The following is a 20502-nucleotide window of genomic DNA, read 5'->3' on the forward strand; positions in this document are numbered from 1 at the left end:
GGTGTAGAGGTTACTTAAAAATAAAAATCTTGGGATCCCTGGGTGGCACAGCGGTTTGGCACCTGCCTTTGGCCCAGGGCACGATCCTGGAGACCCAGGATCGAATCCCACATCGGGCTCCCGGTGCATGGAGCCTGCTTCTCCCTCTGCCTGTGTCTCTGCCTCTCTCTCTCTCTCTCTGTGACTATCATAAATAAATAAAAATAAAAAATAAAAAAATATTAAAAAAAATCTTTAAAAAAATTATAATTTCTCTTTGACCAGATGAGAACAGAAATCAGGTAAGATTTTGTAACTCTGGCCTTTCCCTTGGTTGCTGCCATCTTGAGAGAGACATAATGAGAGAGCGCACAAACAGAGGGGAGAAGGAGAAGCAGGTTCTCCACTGAGCAGAGAGCCCGACACGGGGCTCCATCCCAGGACCCCAGGATCATGATCTGAGCTGAAGGGAGACACTTAACTGGCTGATCCACCAAGGCACGCCAGTTGTTGCCATCTTTAGTACCTTGTTTGAAAATACACACATGCACATACACTAACCCTTCCTCATCCTAATGTTATTGCTGTCTCCCTCCTCCCTCTACTGCCAAACTTCTTGAAAGAATAGTTTGTGTACAGTCTTTCTCCACTAACTCAAATCTGGGTCACATTTCAATGCATTTCGATATGACTTCAACTTCCATCATTTCAATGAAACTTTTTTTTATATTTTTATATTTTATTTTATATTTTTATATATTTTTTAAATATATTTTTATATTTGTTTATTTGAGAGAAAGAGCGAGCAAGAGAGCACAAGCAGGGGGAGCAGCAGAGGGAGAGGGAGAAGCAGACACCCCACTGAACAGGGAGCCCAATGCCAGGGCTCAATCCCAGGACCCTGGGATCATGACCTGAGCTGAAGGCAGACGCTTAACTGGCTGAGCCATCTAGGCGTCCCCAGTGAAACTTCTTACTGAAGCCAGCATGAACATCCTCATAACCAGATTTTTAGTTTCACATCATTTCTCCATGTGGCTTGTCCTTTTCCATGTTGGCAATGAGACCTAGTCATCCTTCAAGAATCCCCTCCCATGTGCAGCTTGTGTGAAGCCAGCTATGTGCCATAGATGAATGATGAATAATTGAGTGGTATCACCATTGAAAGTCATTTTTGATTCTTCCTTCATTTTTTCATTTCCAGTTGATCTCTCCAAGTCACCAAATTCTATTTCAAAAATGTTTCTCAAATCCAGTGCCACCTCTGTGTTTCCACCACTGGCTTTAGACCAGGTCTTGATCATCTCTTTGCCAGAGTATTTAATCTTACTGCCAATATTTTCTCTCTAATCTGCTTCCTCCCCCAATTTGAAGACTTCTACTCAAAACCGCATGTGTTTATGTTACTGTTCTCCTTAAAAACTTCTGCGGACACTCCTTATGCATGGGAGACATGCTCAAACTCCTCACATACCGTGCGTTCCTGCACATCTGATACCAGCCCACTGTTCTAGCCATGACCTGGCTCTTATTCATGATTTGTACTCAAGCCTCTTTCTCAGTGTTTCTGAACACACTTTCCCTTTTTATCTATCTGTTCAGCCTTTCAATATGTCTGGAGAACTCGCCCCAGGTCCCACCTAGCTGATGCTTATGTGTGCAATGAGATAGTAGTGTTCAGAAGTTCACTATTGATGAGTTACTCTTTTCTGTGGGCTCTGATGTAAGTTTGTTCGTATATATTTTCTCATAACCAGCTTAATACACTGAGAAGTGCTATTCACTGAAAAGATTATGGTGCCTTCCACCCTGCATGTAATTCAATATTAAAATAATACTAGCCAATTTGCTATTTTTCCCAGCAGCATTTAAGAATTTTTTTCTTTAAAAAAAAAAAAAAAGAATTTTTTTCTTTTAAAATACTAAATATTTACCCTTTGTATCTTTGGTGTCTCTGTTTTGCTGCTGCCCTAATCTAATGTCATTTACATATGTGAGTGACAGCGCGTATAGCTCAATAATTAATAAGAGAGCCTTTGACATCAGACTGCCAGGGTTCAAATACCAGCTCTGCCACTTATTGGCTCTGTGAGTTTGGACAAGTTGTTGAACTCCAGTAATTTCATCTTTAAAATGGGGGTTATAATAGTATCTAGCTTTATTGGCTTGTTTTTGAGGTAATATATAGCAAGTAATGCCTGGTATATAGTGAGTTATGTATATTTGGTATTTGTTATTAATATAGATAATTTACTTGGCAATGCCTCTTCCCCCATATATTGAACTTCTCAGGGACAAACACTGTACCTTTTTCGTCATTGTGAGACTTGGTGACTAGAGACCATGCAAGTAATGTTTAAAGAATGAATGGATCATCAGAAGGCAAGTAAATGTGACTCCATTGATTCTCTTGCAGACCCCTCTAAGTTTCCTGGCATATTTGGAGAAACAAGCTCTAATAGATGAGGATAATCTGGGGTTACTGGAGGATCTCTGTAGAAAAGTTGTACCTAACCTTATAAGAAAGATTGAAAGATACAAAAGAGAGAAAGGTAAGTAGCTTACACTTATTTGCTTGCACAAGACCATGAAATTTTTTTTTTTTTTTTAAGACCATGAAATTCTTAAACTAATTGGTGGTATATGATGTTTACTCATCACTCTGATAATATTCCCTTGGGAAAGCCAGAACTCTCTCCCTGTCTATTCATTCAAGACCTATTTATGAATGCATACTCGGAACTAGGCACAGTTTTAGAAGGTGCCTAGAAGATGTATAGAGCAAAGCTCCTGCTATCTTGGAGCTTATATTCTAGTGAAGAAAAGTAGTTTTAAATAAATGTCTTAAAAAAAAAGATAAATGTCTTTTTTTTTCATTTTTATAGGAGGGGAGAGATAGAAAATTGTTTTGAGTGAAATAATGAAGGAGGTGGGGTAGCATGGGGATTAAGAATGAGGTCTAGCGAGTCAGATTACCAGGACTCCACTTATTAATGGGGCAGTGGTTCTTTTCTTAGCCTTTCTGTTTCACTTTCCTCACCCATAAAATGGAGATAATAATAGTACATACCTCGTGGGTGTTTTGAGGGTCAAATGAAGTAATTCCTAAAAAAATACATGTCTAGCATAGAATAAAACATGTTGCTATAAATATGTTTGTCAGAAAGTCATGAAAACTTTCATATTCTTAGAATTAGTATGAGGAAGAAGAATTTTATTTCCTTGTTTGTTTTTTTAATTGTGTTTTGTAAATATAGTAATGCTAGAGGTATAGCAGAGGATGGAAATAACACCTGGATGATTTGCTTACTATTTATCAATAGACTAAGTTTGTGTTTTTCCAGGTTATTTTTCTCCACATTTCTTTTTCTCCAGAAATAGAAATGCATGAGTATATTCATGAAACTTTATGCCACACCCATATTTTAATTCAGGGAGTCAATCTGGTGTGCAAATGTCTTTGGTTAAAAACGAAACTATCTAAAAGGAAACTTCTCTCTAAGAATTCTATAAATACAAAATGTGTTGAGGAACAAAATACACTGTTGTTAAATTGCTAAAATCCCCCAAAATAACTAAAGTAATGAATAAATGCATAATTTAAGTAGAAGTTATGAAGAATAAAATGTTTCTTCTAACCTAAGTTATCAAATGAGAAATAAAAAGCTGGGAGTTGATATCAAAAGTACTTTTGGAATCCTCACTGAGCTCTGAATGCTAAGATTTTTTTTTCTGATTACATTCCCATTTTCCTGTAGTTAGTACCCCACACAAAATAAACAGGCAGGTGGTCAGATTGTTCTGGGTAGTTGAACTCTGGAGAAGATACTCTAATGTTTATGTAGTAAATGGCTCAGTGAGTCTTAAGATGTGAGCTTTATATCAGAAGATTTCTAATTTTGATTTTTCTTTTTTTACAACCTACCTGCTGGTTGATCTCTTTTGGATGTCAAAAGAAAACAAACAAACAAACTTGTCCTCTGCTCCTATCACACCAACACTTCTGGGACATTTCTGACATAGATGGGTAGGATTTTTCCATACCAAGTAATTCTCTAATTCTCTACAGATACCATCGGGGTGTCTAACGATTTAATTCAATTCTGACACTAACCAGAGTTAGCACAGACCTTAACTCAATTAGGTTAAGGGCTCAATGCCCTAAGAGTGCCCCCTACTTCAGACACCAGTTGCAAATTAATGGGTCCCCAGAATACCCATGGCTTCTGTCCCATTTGGCTATAAACTGAGGGTTCCCATGACCCTGTCCTCAGTTCAGTAATTTGCTAGAACTCATAGAACTCAGGAAAACAGTTTACTTACTAGATTACTTTTTTATTATAAAAAGATTTGACTCAGCAACAGCCAAATATAAGAAATGCATAGGGCAAGGTATGAGGGAAGGGGCATAAGGCTTCCAGGCCCTCTCCAGGCAGCTCACCTCCCCAGCACCTTCACATATAGATAATTTACTTGGCAATGCCTCTTCCCCCATATATTGAACTTCTCAGGGACAAACACTGTACCTTTTTCGTCAGTTACCAACCGGGAAGCTCTCCAAGCCCCTTCAGTTAGAGTTCTATATGGAAGCTTCATATATAGGCACGATTGATTTAAATCATTGGCCATCATGATTAATTCAAGCTCTGGCTCTTCTTCCCTTCCCAGAGGTCTGAGTATGGGGTTGAAAGTTCCAACTTTCTGACCACAGGTTTATTCCTCTGGCACACTGCCTCCCTCCAGAGGCTACCCAGGAGCCCCAATTACCAGTCAACTCATTAACATCTTATTAGCAAGAGACAATCTAGCAGTTCAGAGATTCCAAGAGTTTTAGGAGCTCTGTGCCAGGAAAAAGAGGGCAAGACCAAATATATATATATGCATATATATATATTTATCAGATATCAATATTTCAGTATTAACTTTAGTATAGGTTTAAGAGCTTGTGTATATTTCTCCCATTTAGGATGAAGGACTAAAAGACTGAAAAGATAGTAGGTAGGCAGATTTTGGACTTTTCTGCAAGTGAATGTGATGCAAAGTCAAAGTCCATTGTATCTGATTAGGACACAAGCTGTATTTGGGGACCACTAGGATAGCTTTCTGAATTTTCTTGAGCCTTGATGTTTGCTTTACTATTTTAAATTTCTTATTAAAGATAATGTATCTTAATTAAAAATAAATTTTTAAAAATATTTTATTTATTTATTCATGAGAGACACAGAGAAAGATGCAGAGACATAGGCAGAGGGAGAAGCAGGCTCCGTGCAGGAGCCTGATGTGGGACTTGATTCTAGGACCCTGGGATCACACTCTGAGCCAAAGGCAGACGCTCAACCACTGAGCCACCCAGGTGCCCCAAAAATAAAAATTCAAAGAAGGTTTATTTACTGCCAGCCCATTCCCTAGAGATAATCACTGTTTGCACTGTTTGGAGAATATATAAAGAGACAATTTGTATGTATATGTGTGTAGATAGCTAGATAAATATATATTTAACTAAAATCCTGCTAATCATATTCTATAACTTGCTTTAGTCCCACTTAATGCATCTCACATTTCTCCATGTACATAATACAGACATAGCTCTTTTTATTAATGGTTCTATAGAAATGTGTCTTATGTACATAAAATATTTATTTAATCACCACTTTTGAATGTTTTCTTCTTGAATGGTTTTTTCTTTTCTTTCTTCTTTCCTTTATCTTTTTTGCTATAGTCTGAGTTCTGATTTGTTTTTGGAGGTAATGCTTTTGTAATTTCTACTTGGCCGTTACCTGACACGTTTAAATACCATAAGTTCTGAAATAGTATTTAGGAAAGTATATAATAATCTTAAAGAACTAACGAAATGACAAAAATAATAAAAACATAAACAATCAGCAATAACATATAATAATAAAAGGAATGAGAATAGAATGATAAAGAAAAACAATTTATAAGTTCACATTTTTTTTCTTTAAGCAAATGGCACTATAAATCTACAGGTCCTTGTAAAATAATTTCTTTTGATGATTGGTTATCTTGGATTGCTACTAGTTAGAAGATGATTTTTGTTTTACTATCCATGGTTCTATTTGCAGCCTCCGAGGTAGTGACACCTCCTGTAGATACGGAAACAGAGTCATTGCATCAAAAAGAGGAAGAACTATTTTCCCCTTCAGACATTAATCAGTTCCATGGAGCCTTATCGGTAGGTTCATTGATGGGTTGGTAAATGTTTCACCACCAGCTCTTCTCTCCACCCTCAACACTCCACCCCAAAGAAAAAGAGAGAGAGACCCTGATGTGTAGTGTTTGGTATAAATGTTCCCACCATAGCTGATTTCATGTACCAACATGACATCAATTTAATTATAGAATTTCTGGAAATCTGACAAATGGCTCTCACTAGCTGGTTCGAGTTGACTCCAGTACACCACTGGGTTGCTTTGAAGTGGTTCTGTTCTTATGCGATCTGATCAAGGCCAACTTCCTAAGCATAATAGCCTGTGTAGTCCTACCTGACCCATGCTTTTTTTAATGCTTAGCTGTCACTTTTTTTTTTTTTTTACTTTTTTTTTTTTTTTAAACAAACAAGAATATAGTGCTTTACCATTGACAGATCTTTCACATACATTCCATTTGACCCTCACAACAACCCTGTGAGGTAGGCAGCACTGATATTATTCTTCTCATTTAACAGATGAGGAAAGTGACTCTCAGAGCAGTTAACTGAAGTGCCCAAGGTTCTATAGTTAGTGAAGAATTTGTATTAATATCAGTCTTTGGCCTAAAAATTCAGCACCCAACCTCCCCTCATACCTGCCCTACCTACTTCACAGGGATAATGAAGATAAAATGAATTCAAGGCTAGAAAAATACTTTGAGGGAAAAAAAACACTATATAATTATACCCGCAAACTATAATTCTCCACGATATATGGCTCATTCCCCTTCTTATCCCAGCTTGTGCGTGAACCCAGAAATTTATATTACCTCAGTTCTCTGCTCAATCAATTAAGGAACTAAGTAAGACAGGGGAACAGTGTGATCCTGTTTGAAGGTATATAAATTACAATCAGGGTAACTGCTAGTATAGCAAATTGAAAAACAACATAGGCCAATGTGCAGCTGGAACCCACTGAAGCACAGAGCAAAGCAAGGCAACATTATCAGATAGGGCATGATTGCATAGAAGGAAATGTGGTGTCAGAGTTCAAACTGGCACACACACGGTTATCTAAGGCAAAGTGGTGGCAAAGAAGAGTTATTTGTTCCACATTATATAAACAAGAGTACAATATTCATGGGAACCCGTGCAAAAGCATCTTCTGTCACACAGATCTCTCCAGCTGCCTACAGAGGATATAAACAACAGTGTCCTCTTCATTTTAAAGAATGACTGTACCTGTGCTCACATCCTGCACTAAACCAAGGAACAGCTCCATGCTGAACTTCTTGGCCTACATACAACCAGTACCATCATTCCTAGTCAGACTAATAAACAATGTCCTTTAAGGTAATGAATTAGATGGCTGTGTTTAGATTTTTTTTCAGGATTCACTTTGGATTCTCCTGCTTTTAAGACCCAAAGAAAGTTATATTGAGTTTTTATTGGTGATTCTAAGTATATGTGTTTATAACAGTTAAAGTGTGATAGGTGAATTCAACATATTAAAAGAGTTCTAGAGCATCTGTTCAGAAAAGATTATACTCTATACAAACTATTCAAGTCATACAAAACCATTTTTTCAGTGTCTTTTCAATAGGAGTGAGAAGACTCCTATTCAGCACGCTTCTCCTCCTGAGGTGGTTCATACTGAGCAAGCTTTGTTTTCAGTTTTTTATTTTCTTCTACAATAGCTTCATATTTTTCTTTCATTTCTGCCAATTCTAGGCGAAGCAGCTCTATTTCTGGATTTTCTGGGGTAGCAGCTCCTAAGTGATGCTTTAAGAAATCCAAAGCACTATTAGGTTTCTCTGGTTCTTCATATAAGGCTACCAATACCTTGGTCAGCGTGTCCAGCACCCCCGACTTCTCCAAGTACCTCCGGAACTGCTCGCGCTTGGAGTCGGCGGCTTTGTAATGGGCCATAGTGACAGCGGCAGCGGCGTAGCTGGCGCCCGGGACCGTGGCTGGCGGGCTCCGAGCCGCACTGCTTAGCTGTCACTTTTAAAAAATTCTTAATAATGTTTGAACAGGGGGCCTCACATCTTGTATGTAGCCTGTCCTTTCCAGAGGACAAGATTTGGGTTCCTGTAGTGCCCAGCAGTAGAAGGGTGGGTACAGGGGAAACACTGGGAGATTTGCAATCTGTTTCTTACAACATGATCAGGATCTTTGAGAGATACATGTGACATTCTTCTCTGGGATTTATGTGTCTTCCCAGCAAATTTGGGCAGTTTTAGCCTGCTAACAGCTATCAGTATCAATGAAGTTATCTTGGCCTTGGAATTTTTTGGTTTTTGTTTTTAATTGTGGTAAAAGCCAACATAAAATTTATCATCTTAATTATTTTTAAATGTACATTGTTGTGTAACCAATGTCCAGAACTTTTTATCTTGCAAAACTGAAATGTTATATCTATTAAACAGTAACTACCTATTCCCCCCTCCCACCAGCCCCTGGTGAACACCATTCTACTTTATATCTCTATAAATTTGACTACTCTAGTTACCTCGTATTAGTGGATTCATAGAGTATTTGTATTTTTGTGACTGGCTTATTGTACTTAATATAATGTCCTCAAGGTTTATCTGTGTCAGAATTTTCTATCTTAAGGCTGAATAGTATTTCATTGTGTGTATATACCATATTTTGTTTATACATTTGTCCTTCAGTGGGCATGTGAGTTGCTTCCATCTTTGGCTATTGTGAATAATACTGCTATGAACATGGGCATACAAATATCTCTTTGAGGTAGTGCTTTCAATTCTTGTGGGTATATGTACCCAGAAGTGGAATTGCTGGATCATATGGTAATTCTGTATTTCATTTTTTGAGGAACTTCCATACTGGTTTTCATAGCAGCTGCATCTTTGCATTTCTGCCAGTAATGCATGAGAATTCCAGTTTCTCTACATCCTTGTCAACACTTGCTATTTTCTTGTTTTTTGATAGTAGCCATCCTAATCGGTGTGAGATGGTATTTCATGGTAGTTTTGATATGCCTTTCCTTAATGATTAGTGATATTGAGCATTTTTACATGTGTTTGTTGGCCATTTGTATTATCTTTCTTGGAGAATTGTCTATTCAAGTCCTTTGCCAATTTTTTAATTGGGTTGTTGTGGAAGTTTTATTTTTTATTCTTAAAAAATTCTTTGATAGCTTCTTTACTACTTTCATGATTTCATATTTTTTACATTTACCATTTTTTAATCTTTACATTGGAAATAATTTCAATCTATAGAAAAGTTGAAAGAATGTGAATAATACTAAGAACACTGTATACTATTTTATTAGATTCACCTACCTGTTGTTTACTTTTACCCCATTTGTGTTAACCTTCGTGTGCTTTCTCTATCTTTCTCTATCATCTATTTATGTAAACACAATTTTTTTTTCTGAACTTTTTGAGAGTAGCTTGCACACATCATGGCTCTTTACTGCTGAATACTTTACTGTGTATTTCCTAAGGATTAAGACATTGTTTTACACAACTATATATAGTACAGTTATTGATGCTAGTCAAGTTTACTTAGTACAATACTTTCACCAAGTTGAAGTTCTAACATTTCAATTTTGTCTGTTGATCTAGTAATATTCTGTATAGCTTTTTTCCCCCTCCAATACATAATTCATCTGGGATCATTATTGTATTATCATGTCTCTTTAGTTTCTCCTAATTTTAAACATTTATATAACTTTTCTTTTTGACATTGACATTTTTGAAGAATACAATCACCCTCACTACCATCTTTTATTTTAAAAAACCAGAATTTTCCTCATTTTTGGTATCTGGTGTTGCTTAGGATTTATTTCAAGCAATGTGTTCTCACTAGAATATTACCTAAATTATGTACCCTTCTCAGGGCATCACATCTGGAGGAAGTGGTGTCCATCTGTCCCCCATTTGTGATGCTGATTTTATTTGATGAAGATGTCTCATTTCTTCACTATACAGTTAGTTTTGTATAGTTACTATTTTTCCCTTGCAACTAATAAGCAAGAGGTGGGGAGATATTTTAAGACCATACAAATATCCCACTCTGTGTCAAGAATTTCCCCTAGATCGATGGGTATGCACTGATGATTCTAATGTGATTCAATATTTACTATGTTCGTTGAAAATCAATGATTTTCAAACTCCAGGATTTTCTCCACATTTGTAAGTCAGCACTCAGCATTCCGCTCTATACAAGAGCCCTCCTTCCTCCCCCCAGAGTTTTTTTTTTGTCCACTATTCCTAATTCTTCTCCATACTCACTTTTTAAACTAGTTTTTTATATGCTCAGATACTTATGTGCATGTAGAAAATGCACACACACACACACAGACACACAGAGGACTTTACTCTTTGCCGTAGAAATTCAATAGTTTCTAAGGGGTGTGGCTCAACCTTGGTATCTGAAATGCAGTTGTTTTGCTGACTTTGGACTCTGGCCATGGCCTGATGAAGATGGGGGTAGCTGAGAGTGTAGGAGGCTCTGGGAGGCAGCACCTCAGATTATATACCTTCTCCTAGACTCTCAGGGTTGAAAGGTGTCTTTCTTAATAGTAATCTAAGCAATCCTGTCCCTGAATAAAATGAAACTTGGTAAATCATACCATCTTTCATTTGCACCTGACAAGTTTTCTTATGTAAAAGAGTGCTGCCAACCATTGCATTTATGAGAAGAAACTCTTTTTCAGGTATTATCCCCTAATTATTTGATTTAACATTAAAAACCAAATCAATGTTTCTGAGTGTGGCATAGGATTTTCTTAAGGAGAGGCACGTCTATTGAGGAGATGTAACAACAGCTTCCTTTTAAAGCTTTGTTGGACACTTGGCCTGGGGCAGAGCCTGCATCTGTGTTACCTTTAATACCCTTTAAATTTTGACTACTTTCAGAACTAACTGGACAAACCCAGAAAACAGCTTGCCTGGCCCTTGGATGTTGCCAAAAGAAACTAGCATTTTCCAGGAAGGAAAATGTAGCTTGGGGAAAGAATAGCCGGAAGTGTTCTGGAGAGTGAAACTGAAATTCTTTTGCATTTGTTTCTTCAAAGTTGGGGAATTCGTATATTGTGCAGCCTGGGAGTGAGGCGCTGCAGCTTTGGTCTGGCTTGAAGATAGGTCCCCTCATGCCACCAGAAGCCCGGAGTGCTCTAGCAGGGAGGCATCCCTAGAGACTTGGGAACTTACCAGTCACCTCAAACAGGTCTCCTGGTGCTCTCCACCACGTAGACAGTGGCAGGGTTAGCCCCTGACCAGAACACCTTTGGGGCTTTCTGTTGCAGGCTGAGGGCAAGGGGTGTGGGGGTGGAGTGAATGGCGGGGGGGGGAATCATGCACAAAAGATGAGGCCCTAGGCTAGGTTTTAATTTTTAATGGTATAGAATGTTCATGTAGGACTGAAGTAAAAACTATCAAGAGAGTATACTCAGAGGAGACTACTTTACATTCCTGCCTCTCTTTCCCTCCCCCACCATAGACTGCAGTTTTTATGAGTTTATTTTTTATTTATCCTGTTGTTACTTTTGAAAAAAAAACCCCAACCATGTCCCCCCTTTATTATCAAAGAGGCAGCCCATTAAAATACTATTCTTCACTTTACTTCCTTCATGTAACAGTATAATGCAGAGAAGTGTACAGAAATTGTCCTCTGCATCCTGTGGCCCTGCATGGGTGTACCACAGCTCTTTCATGCACTTCCTATCGGTGGACATCAGGATGATTTCTAGTCTTTAGTTATTCCAAATAATGCAATGAATGGATATCCTTGTGCATGTGTCATATTATATTTTTGTCACTGTGTCTTTGTGAACTTACTCCTTTGAAAGGAGAGAGTTGATTCTCTTTTAGTCACCCACTGTTGGCCTTTTGTGTGGCTGGGGATAAAGTGTCACTCCTTCTCTGCATCAAGTCCACCTTTTTGGGCCTCATCCTAACTCTGTGAATTCCTTGCATTTCATTCATTTCCTGTTTCCTCAACAGAAGGGTGCCTGGCAAGATCAGCCCGTAAGGGGTAGTGGTAGATGCTTCTAATACATACACTTTATTACCTAACTTGGATCAGTATGGCAGGAATAGAAACATCTGACATATACTAAGCAATTTGAGGTGACTTGGGAGAAGGTTAACAAATTAGTGGAGAATTCATCTCTTTTCTCAATTCAGGCTTGGATTATACCAGGCTTTTCTCTGGGAGGATATAGAGGGCTGAGTGGTTTCTACTCAGACGCTGTGCACAACAGCGTCTGGGGAATGCAGGCAACTTCTCTCCCCCCCCTTCAGACTTAGATCCTGCTCTGTAAGGAGTGATGGGAACCCTTGGTAGGGCCAAAATCCATAGGCCAGCATGACAGAGCCGAATGCTGACTCTGTGGGAACATCTGGTGTGGTGTGGCTCCAGATGGTGCTTGTATTTTTCAGAGTGGGGGAGGCCAGAGGGAGGGACTTGGCATTGGTATGTTTAGTGCCCAGAATCCTTGCCCCAAAACCATGACTTGAGGAAAATATTCCAGAGTCTGTTACAGGGCTGAGTGGCTTATGGACAGGTTTTTGGTATAGTCTCTCTGTGAAACATAGTTTAGCAGAGGCCAGTCTTACTGTTTTTTTTCCCCTGGAAATTTATACTTCGGAGTCCAAACACTTTGCTTTCCGGAATCTCTGCTTTCTGCCTAAGTAGGGGATAGCACGATACAACGTTGATGAGAGTTACCGTTACTGAGCAGTTGTGTGCCAGGCACTGTTCTATGAGCTTTCTAGGGCTTATCTCATTGAACCCTTCAGTCACCAGGAGATAGGTGATTAGCCTCACTTAATGATGAGGAAGTGGAGACTCAAGAGGTCAAGTACTTTCCTGAAGGGTCACGTGACTAGAAAGGAGTGAAGCTGTGATCTGAACCCAGCAGTCTGACTCCAAGCTCCCCCCTCCAAAGACCCTTGCTCTACCACTGTATAGCTCCAGGAGCTCAGGCAATGGTTTCACTTCTCTGAACAGTAAGTTTCTTTTAGTTTTGCAATTCTGTGGTTTGGAAGTTTGGAGATGACTTCCCTGGAACATTATCGTCTCCTAAAGAGAGGAGGAATTTACAGGGGCTCTGTAGAACTGCGGTTTGGCTCCCTTTTGGTGTTTTCTGTGGTCTGGGGATACTGGATTCACTCAGCCTGAGCTATGCACCCAGGGCTCACCCTTAACTATAGTTAATAATTGACTCTGGCCTCAGAGACAAGGGCAGAGCTTGTTGGATTCTACTGAAAACTTGCTGGGTGTGGGAGAAGAAAAGCTTCAAGTTTCATTTTCCTGTACTGTCATGTGACAACCCATCAGTGGCTTCATCTCTGTGGTGGATTCTTATTTAGAGGAACCAAGGAGTTCATAAACCGAACATGTCAGAGCAGTGCAACCCTTAGCCAGGGCCAGAGATGTGACTGGGGCTGGGGACTGATTTTTGCCCTGCCCAGATTGGGTCTCTGGGCTTTCCTTTTTTCCCCTCTTTCTGTTTCTTGGTATTCACCCGGCCACTCTATATCCAGTAACAGATAAATGCTGCCAAAGCCCACCCAAGCTCTCTGCCAGAAACACTTGAGCGGTCTCATGGGATCTTGACTTGCAAACCATCCTCTGTAAGGAAATAAGAATTTGGGGGACAGATATTGGAAGAGTCTGAGAACTTCTCTTTCTAAGCGATGGAGCAACCCTGGTCTCTGTGGAGATGCTGGAAGCATCCACTGGCCCTCTAACTTCTGAAACCAGCACAAAAGTTTAGACAGTTTCTTCAGATCTTCTCCAGCTAAGGTCCATCCCTGAATGACTTTGAGGGTTCAGAGCAATTTGTTTCTGTGATTCTTCTTCCTCTCTCTGGGATTATCTCAGTCCTTCCCACCTTTTTCTGAAACAATCAGAAGTATGTTGACCTTTGGCTGTGGAGGCAGTGCTGGCATCATTATAGCCACACAGAGCCTTTAAATTATTTCTGGGTACAGTTTTCTTTTCTATTGACTGAAGCCACTTCTTTTCTACTTGAATCAAAGATATATCGTGTTTTTAAGAGATCATGTAGGGGATCCCTGGGTGGCGCAGCGGTTTGGCGCCTGCCTTTGGCCCAGGGCACGATCCTGGAGACCCGGGATCGAATCCCATGTTGGGCTCCCGGTGCATGGAGCCTGCTTCTCCCTCTGCCTGTGTCTCTGCCTCCCCCTCTCTCTTTCTGTGTGACTATCATAAAAAAAAAAAAAAAAAAAAAGATCATGTAGCCACACAGAAGCCCACTCAGCTTATTTGTAATCACATGCTGTTTACAGTAGCCTTCAAAAATAATTGCATGTATTTTAATATTCTCACTGTGATTTCTACAAAAGAGATTTCTGTTTTTAGGGGAGTCAGATCACTCCAGGACCTTACCATCTGAAAAGTGATAAGCATTTGATATATTTGTCTCATTAGATCCTTACTTAATGCTTTCTTCACCTTGCTAATCCAAAAAAGATACTTTTGCATAAGCTCTTGATTTGCCAAAGTCAAAATACATACTTTGTTACTTGGCACTGCTAATCGACAGTCTGCAGTCAAACCAAATGAAGTCTGATATTTAATCAGTACCTGGCATTCCACATTAGACTTAATTAATTCCAGGCCAGTACCTGAATCTTAAGAAGTCTCAGCCATTGGTACTGATAAATGGAGTGGTTGGTTACAAACATTAGACCCTTAAAATGAGGATTCCCTAATAAGTGGTTCTATCTTTTCTTCTTTCAAGGAGGCAAATGTGTACAGGATGGATCGGAAACACAGAGGCCATTGTGTTATTGTCAATAACCATACATTTGCCAAAATGCCAGATAGACCGGGGACTGATAAAGATGCTGGTAAGAAAATCTGGAATAGTATATCAAATGCAAGTTGGAGATCTTAAAATCACTTTTTTATTTTTACATTTTCTTTCTATAATTTTAATCTTCCATTTAAATGTAAGAATGATGTCATAAATGCTTCTGGCCTCTTGGGAGTCCCTGGTGTCTTAGTCCACCTGGGCTGCTATAATGAAATACCATAAATTAGATGGCTTATAAATGACAAACACTTATTTCTGATGGTTCTGGAGGCTGGGAAGTCCAAGATCTAGGCTCTGACATTCTGATGCCTGGTGAGAACCTACTTCCTAGATGGCAGCCTTTGTGCTGCAACCTCACTTGGCAGAGGGGGTGAGGGAGGTTTCTGGGGTCTCCCTATAGGCTCTGCCTCACAACTTAATCACCCCACATAGGTCCCACTTCCTCATCCTCTAACCTTGGGTGTTAGGATTTCAACATATGAATTTTGAGGGGACACAGCCTTTTTTTTAATTTAAATTTTAGGTGGTTAACATACAGTGCAATATTGGTTTCTGGAGTAGGATTTAGTGGTTCACCACTTGCATACAACATCCAGTGCTCATCACAAGTGCCCTCTTTAATATGCATCACTCATCTGGCCCATCCCCCACCCATTTTCCTCCATCAACTCGTAGTTTGCTGTCTAGCATTTTTTGTGTGTTTTTTTTTTTTTTTTTTGCTCTCTAGCATTAAAAGTGTCTTATGACTTGTTTCCCTCTCCCCTTTTTTCTTTCTCCCCTTCCCATATGTTCATCTGTTTTCTTAAATTCCACATATGAAAAAAATTCCACATATGAGTAAGATCTTATGGTATTTGTCTTTCTCTGACTTATTTCACTTAGCATAATACACTCCAACTCCATCCATGTTGTTGCAAATGGTAATATTTCATTGTTTTCGTTGGATAAATAATATTCCATTGTGTGTGTGTGTACACACCCCACTCCATCTTCTTTATCTGTTCATTAGTCAGCAGACATTTGGGTCCTCTCCATAGTTGGCTAATATTGATAATGCTGCTATAAACATTGGGTACATGTATCCCTTCGGATCTGTATTTTTGTATCCTTTGGGTAAATACCTGGTAATGCAATTCTTGGACCATTAGGTAGCTCTATTTTTAACATTTTGAGGAACCTCCATACTCTCTCTGTAGAGAGTGGCTGCACTGATTTGCATTCCCACCAACAGTGTAAGAGGGTTCCCCATTTTCCCCATCCCTCTTGTTTTTGTGTTGTTAATTTTAGCCATTCTGACAGGTATGAGGTGGTATCTCATTGTGGTTTTGATTTGTATTTCCCTGATGACAAATGATGTTGAACATCTTTTCATGGGACACAAACATTTAGACCATAGAAGAGGTGTCACCAACCTGTTGAGTGACAAGAGTCCCTGACCATTTACAACTCCATGGTTTTGGGGGAAAGCATAGCACATCAGCTAGAGAAAAACTACATTTGAGCTCTGGTTCTACCGCTGATTACTTTGTGACTGCGGGAGAGTTCTGGGGCTTTGGCTTCCTTATCTGTGAAATAGGATGAAACTCAGGCTTCTGCTGACTCTTCTGCTGACACAATGTAACCATTGTGATAGCACTATAGGTAACTATAAGAAGGCAGGTAAATTGTAAAATTTTGTGGTTTTGAAAGTAAAAAAATCAGCTTCAGGCTCTTTGCTGTGCAAATAGCATTACATGTTTCATCCCTTCATTTTATTTCATTCCACTCAATTTCATTTCATTTTATTGTTTCCCCTTTCTTTCCTTTTTTTTTTTACAGAGTGCTTGAGCCGTGTGTTTCAGTGGCTTGGGTTCAGTGTACATGTATATAAAAATGTGACAAAAGGACATCTGGACGAGGTTCTGCAGGAATTTAAGTGTCATCCAGACCATGTTGATGGAGATTGCTTTGTGTTTTGTGTTTTGACCCATGGGAAATTTGGAGCTGTCTACTCTTCAGATGGGACCCTTGTTCCCATTCGGGAGATCATGTCTCATTTCACAGCTCAGAAATGCCCTGGTCTGGCTCATAAACCCAAACTCTTTTTTATCCAGGCCTGTCAAGGTAAAGGGATACAAACTCCTGTATCCATTGAAGCAGATGCTGTAAATCCTGAGCATGTATCCCCTTCCCTTAAGGATAGTATTCCTGATGCTGCAGATTTCCTTCTTGGCCTGGCCACTGTCCCTGGCTATGTATCCTTTCGGCATGTGGAGAAAGGCAGCTGGTATATTCAGTCTCTGTGTAATCGTCTGAAGAGCTTGGTCCCAAGGTGAGAGTTTTGAGTTGTCCCATCCACCTACCTGTTTATCTGTCCATCTGTCTACCTGTCTGTTTAGTTATTCATGCACCCACTCATGCATTCATCTATCTCCCATCCATCCATTCATCCATCATCCATCCAAACATCTATCCATCCAACAAACCTGTATTGAACACCAGCATATAACTGGAAAGAAAGATACAGAATTTAAAGAAAAACACAGTCCCTGACCTCAAATTGCTCACAATCTAGAGGGATAGAGAAACTAGATGGGGGAAGAACATCCCTTGCGGCAAACACACATGCCAAAGCATAGGTGTATGGGAGCACATAGAACTAGTACCTCCCCCAGATTTGAAGGATCAGGGGAAGCTTCTAGAGATGACAGATAGATGTTGGGTAAATAATTGGGGTGAAAGACATGCTGGACAGAGGGAACAGTATGAATAAAGGTAGGAGGGCCTTTTATTTGTGGCTTTATCGGTGACTCATATTTACTGATTACTTGTGTCGTCTTTGGCATTATAATGTCTTTGATCTGCCATTACTCTGACAACTTTTCCTTCTGTGTCTGCCACATGCTTCTTACCTGGTACTCTGGAAATGGGCCTTCACCATGGTTTAGCCCTGGACCCTATTTTCTGTCCTCTATAGCTCTTGGCAACGGTAGCTATCCCTGGAAGCCACTGGATCTCTGTGAAAATGTCTCCCAAATTGGCATCTCTGGTCCATTAATCTCTGAGTTTTTGGAGAGCAGAGTTGTTTCATTCAGCTTTATATACTCACACCTGACATGGACCTTATCTCTTATTAGCTTGATAAATATTTGTTAGGCCAGTGACTGACTGGGTGTATCTCATTCTTTGGGTCAGTCCTATATGTTTCTTGCAGCTTGTTGGAATCCCACCTTTGTGTTGCCCTTGGAGCCTGGTCCTGAATTCATCTACTTAGTTCTCTCCAGCAGCCTCCTACTCCTGAATCTCCATCTCTAGGAATGGTCCCAGTGCTCTTCTGGGATTTCAGAATTGGAAACTCAGGATTGGAATCTTGAATCAACTTTAGCTTTTCCCTCTTCTTCACTAATCCCTCCATCCCCCCCCGCCCCCCATAGCCATTAAAGACCAATGTCCTGTGACTTCGGGGACAAGGCAGTATTTATCAAGGACTTATTACTATGTGCCTGCTCTACTGGGTACTGAGCTAGGGATTCAGGGTACAGTTGTGAATGAGAGAGAATCTTTTCTCCATAGAGCTTATCATCCAGTGAGAGGAAGAGAGGTAATGAAAATGTAAGTGAGGGGCCTTTGGGTGGCACATTCGGTTAAGTGTCTGACCCTTGGTTTCAGCTCAGGTCATGCATAATCTTAGGGTCATGGGATTGAGCCCCGAGTCGGGCTCTGTACTCAGTGTGGAGTGTACTTAAGACTCCCTCTCCTTTTTCCCCTCACCCCCTTCAAATAAATAAATCTTTAAAAGACATGTAAGTGAATATTTAAATCAGTAAGATACTTTCAGGAAGTGATACCTGCTATGAAGAAAGCAAAGGAAGATAATACAGAGAATGGGGCAGGGAGCTACTTGAGAAGACTTCTTAGGGGATCCCTGGGTGGCGCAGCGGTTTGGCGCCTGCCTTTGGCCCAGGGCGCGATCCTGGAGACCCGGGATCGAGTCCCACATCGGGCTCCCGGTGCATGGAGCCTGCTTCTCCCTCTGCCTGTGTCTCTGCCTCTCTCTCTCTTTGACTGTCATGAATAAATAAATAAAATCTTAAAAAAAAAAAAAAAAAAAGAAGACTTCTTAGTAGAGGTGATATTTCAAGTGAGACTGAGGGATAGGAAGGAGTCAGTGTTGGGAAGAGCCAGTGGCAGAGGGAATAGCTGGTATGAGACAGGGTGCAAGGACAAAGAAACAGATAGGGCCTGCATTCCCACCTGAAAATAGCAATCATGATGAGGATAAGTAGTAGTAATACTAAGGAGATTAAAAATGATGGTCAGGGGAATATGATAACCAGTGTTATGTGTTTTCCATAAAGCATCTCATTTACTTCTCATGCAGTCCCTAAAATGGGTACTCTTATAGTCCTTATTTTAGGGCTTAGAAAATTGAGGCACAGTGAATTGTGCCTGTGGCGCACAATCATCAAGGGATGTAGCCAGGCATGATTCACAATTGAGTTCCATCTCCAGAGAGCCTGTGCTTTGCTCTCAAGTATATGAATGGCCTACTCCTGGAACATTTTGATAAATGCTAAATATCACTCAAGCCCAGGCTTCTCATAGAGAAGACTCCTCTATGGAATCATCTCCCAGCAGGAAGTGCTCTTTTTCCTCTGAACTTACAATGGAACTTTGTCCACTTTTTTTTTTTTAAAGATTTTATTTATTTATTAGAGAGAGTGATGAGAGAGAGCATAAATAGGGGGAGGGGTAGAGAAAGGGGGAGAGAGAAACCTAAGTAGACTCCTCACCAGTCAGGGAGCTTCATGTGGGACTCCATCCCAGGACCCTGGGATCATGACTTGAGCCAATGGCAGATGCTTAACTGACTGAGCCTTCTGGGGGCCACAAAAGAAGGGGATTTGTCCACTTTTTATATGGTGTTGATCTTCTGCCTTGTATTAGTGAATTTTGTGTATATGCCATACTTGGTATATGCTTCATATCTGCATTTGAAGTGTTTAAGCTCAGGAACTGTGCCATGTGTATCTTTGTATCCCTCCTCAAACCAAGAATGGAGAGGGAATTATTAATAGTAGTGTCCCTCTCCATCTTCATCACCTACTTATCTATCTATCTATCATCTATCATCTATCCACCAGTTTGGACGAGAAACTTGAAAAAATAATTAAATGCAAACATCCTTTGTGGATCAAGTGCCTTAGAATGTAATATGTGAGGTCAGAAGAGCATGAGACTCTTTTAATTTACTTATTTTTTAGATTATTTATTTATTCATGAGAGACACAGGGAGAAGGGCAGAGACATAGGCAGAGGGAGAAGCAGGCTCCTTGCAGGAAACCTGATGTGGGACTCGATCCCAGGACCCCAGGATCATGACCTGAGCCAAAGGCAGATGCTCAACCATTAAGCCACTCAGGCGCCCCAAGTGTGAAGCTCTTGATCTCAGGATCATGAGTTCAAGCCCCACATTCAGTGTAGATTGCTTAACAAAAAGAAAAAAAAATTAAAATGCAAGATGTGGCTGGTATAGTGTTCTTAAATGCTAAATATAGAACTGAACAGCTTCATTTGA

The 20502-nt window shown here is 39.9% G+C and overlaps 1 protein-coding gene and 1 pseudogene across 1 annotated transcript in view; one reads left to right on the top strand and one right to left on the bottom strand.

The window, feature by feature from the left end:
* The window catches only part of CASP10 (caspase 10), a 34499-nt gene that overhangs the window by 8184 nt on the left and 5813 nt on the right, over window positions 1-20502 (top strand). Inside the window, exons 4-7 of the mRNA XM_038585348.1 lie at window positions 2396-2531; window positions 6063-6172; window positions 14871-14979; window positions 16764-17256. Coding sequence (XP_038441276.1) covers window positions 2396-2531; window positions 6063-6172; window positions 14871-14979; window positions 16764-17256 — 848 coding nt within the window. The remainder of the gene's footprint in view (window positions 1-2395; window positions 2532-6062; window positions 6173-14870; window positions 14980-16763; window positions 17257-20502) is intronic.
* LOC607507 (c-Myc-binding protein pseudogene) lies at window positions 7562-8098 on the bottom strand (annotated as a pseudogene).

This window comes from Canis lupus, chromosome 37 (genome assembly GCF_011100685.1).
Source record: "Canis lupus familiaris isolate Mischka breed German Shepherd chromosome 37, alternate assembly UU_Cfam_GSD_1.0, whole genome shotgun sequence".
Lineage (NCBI taxonomy): Eukaryota > Metazoa > Chordata > Mammalia > Carnivora > Canidae > Canis > Canis lupus.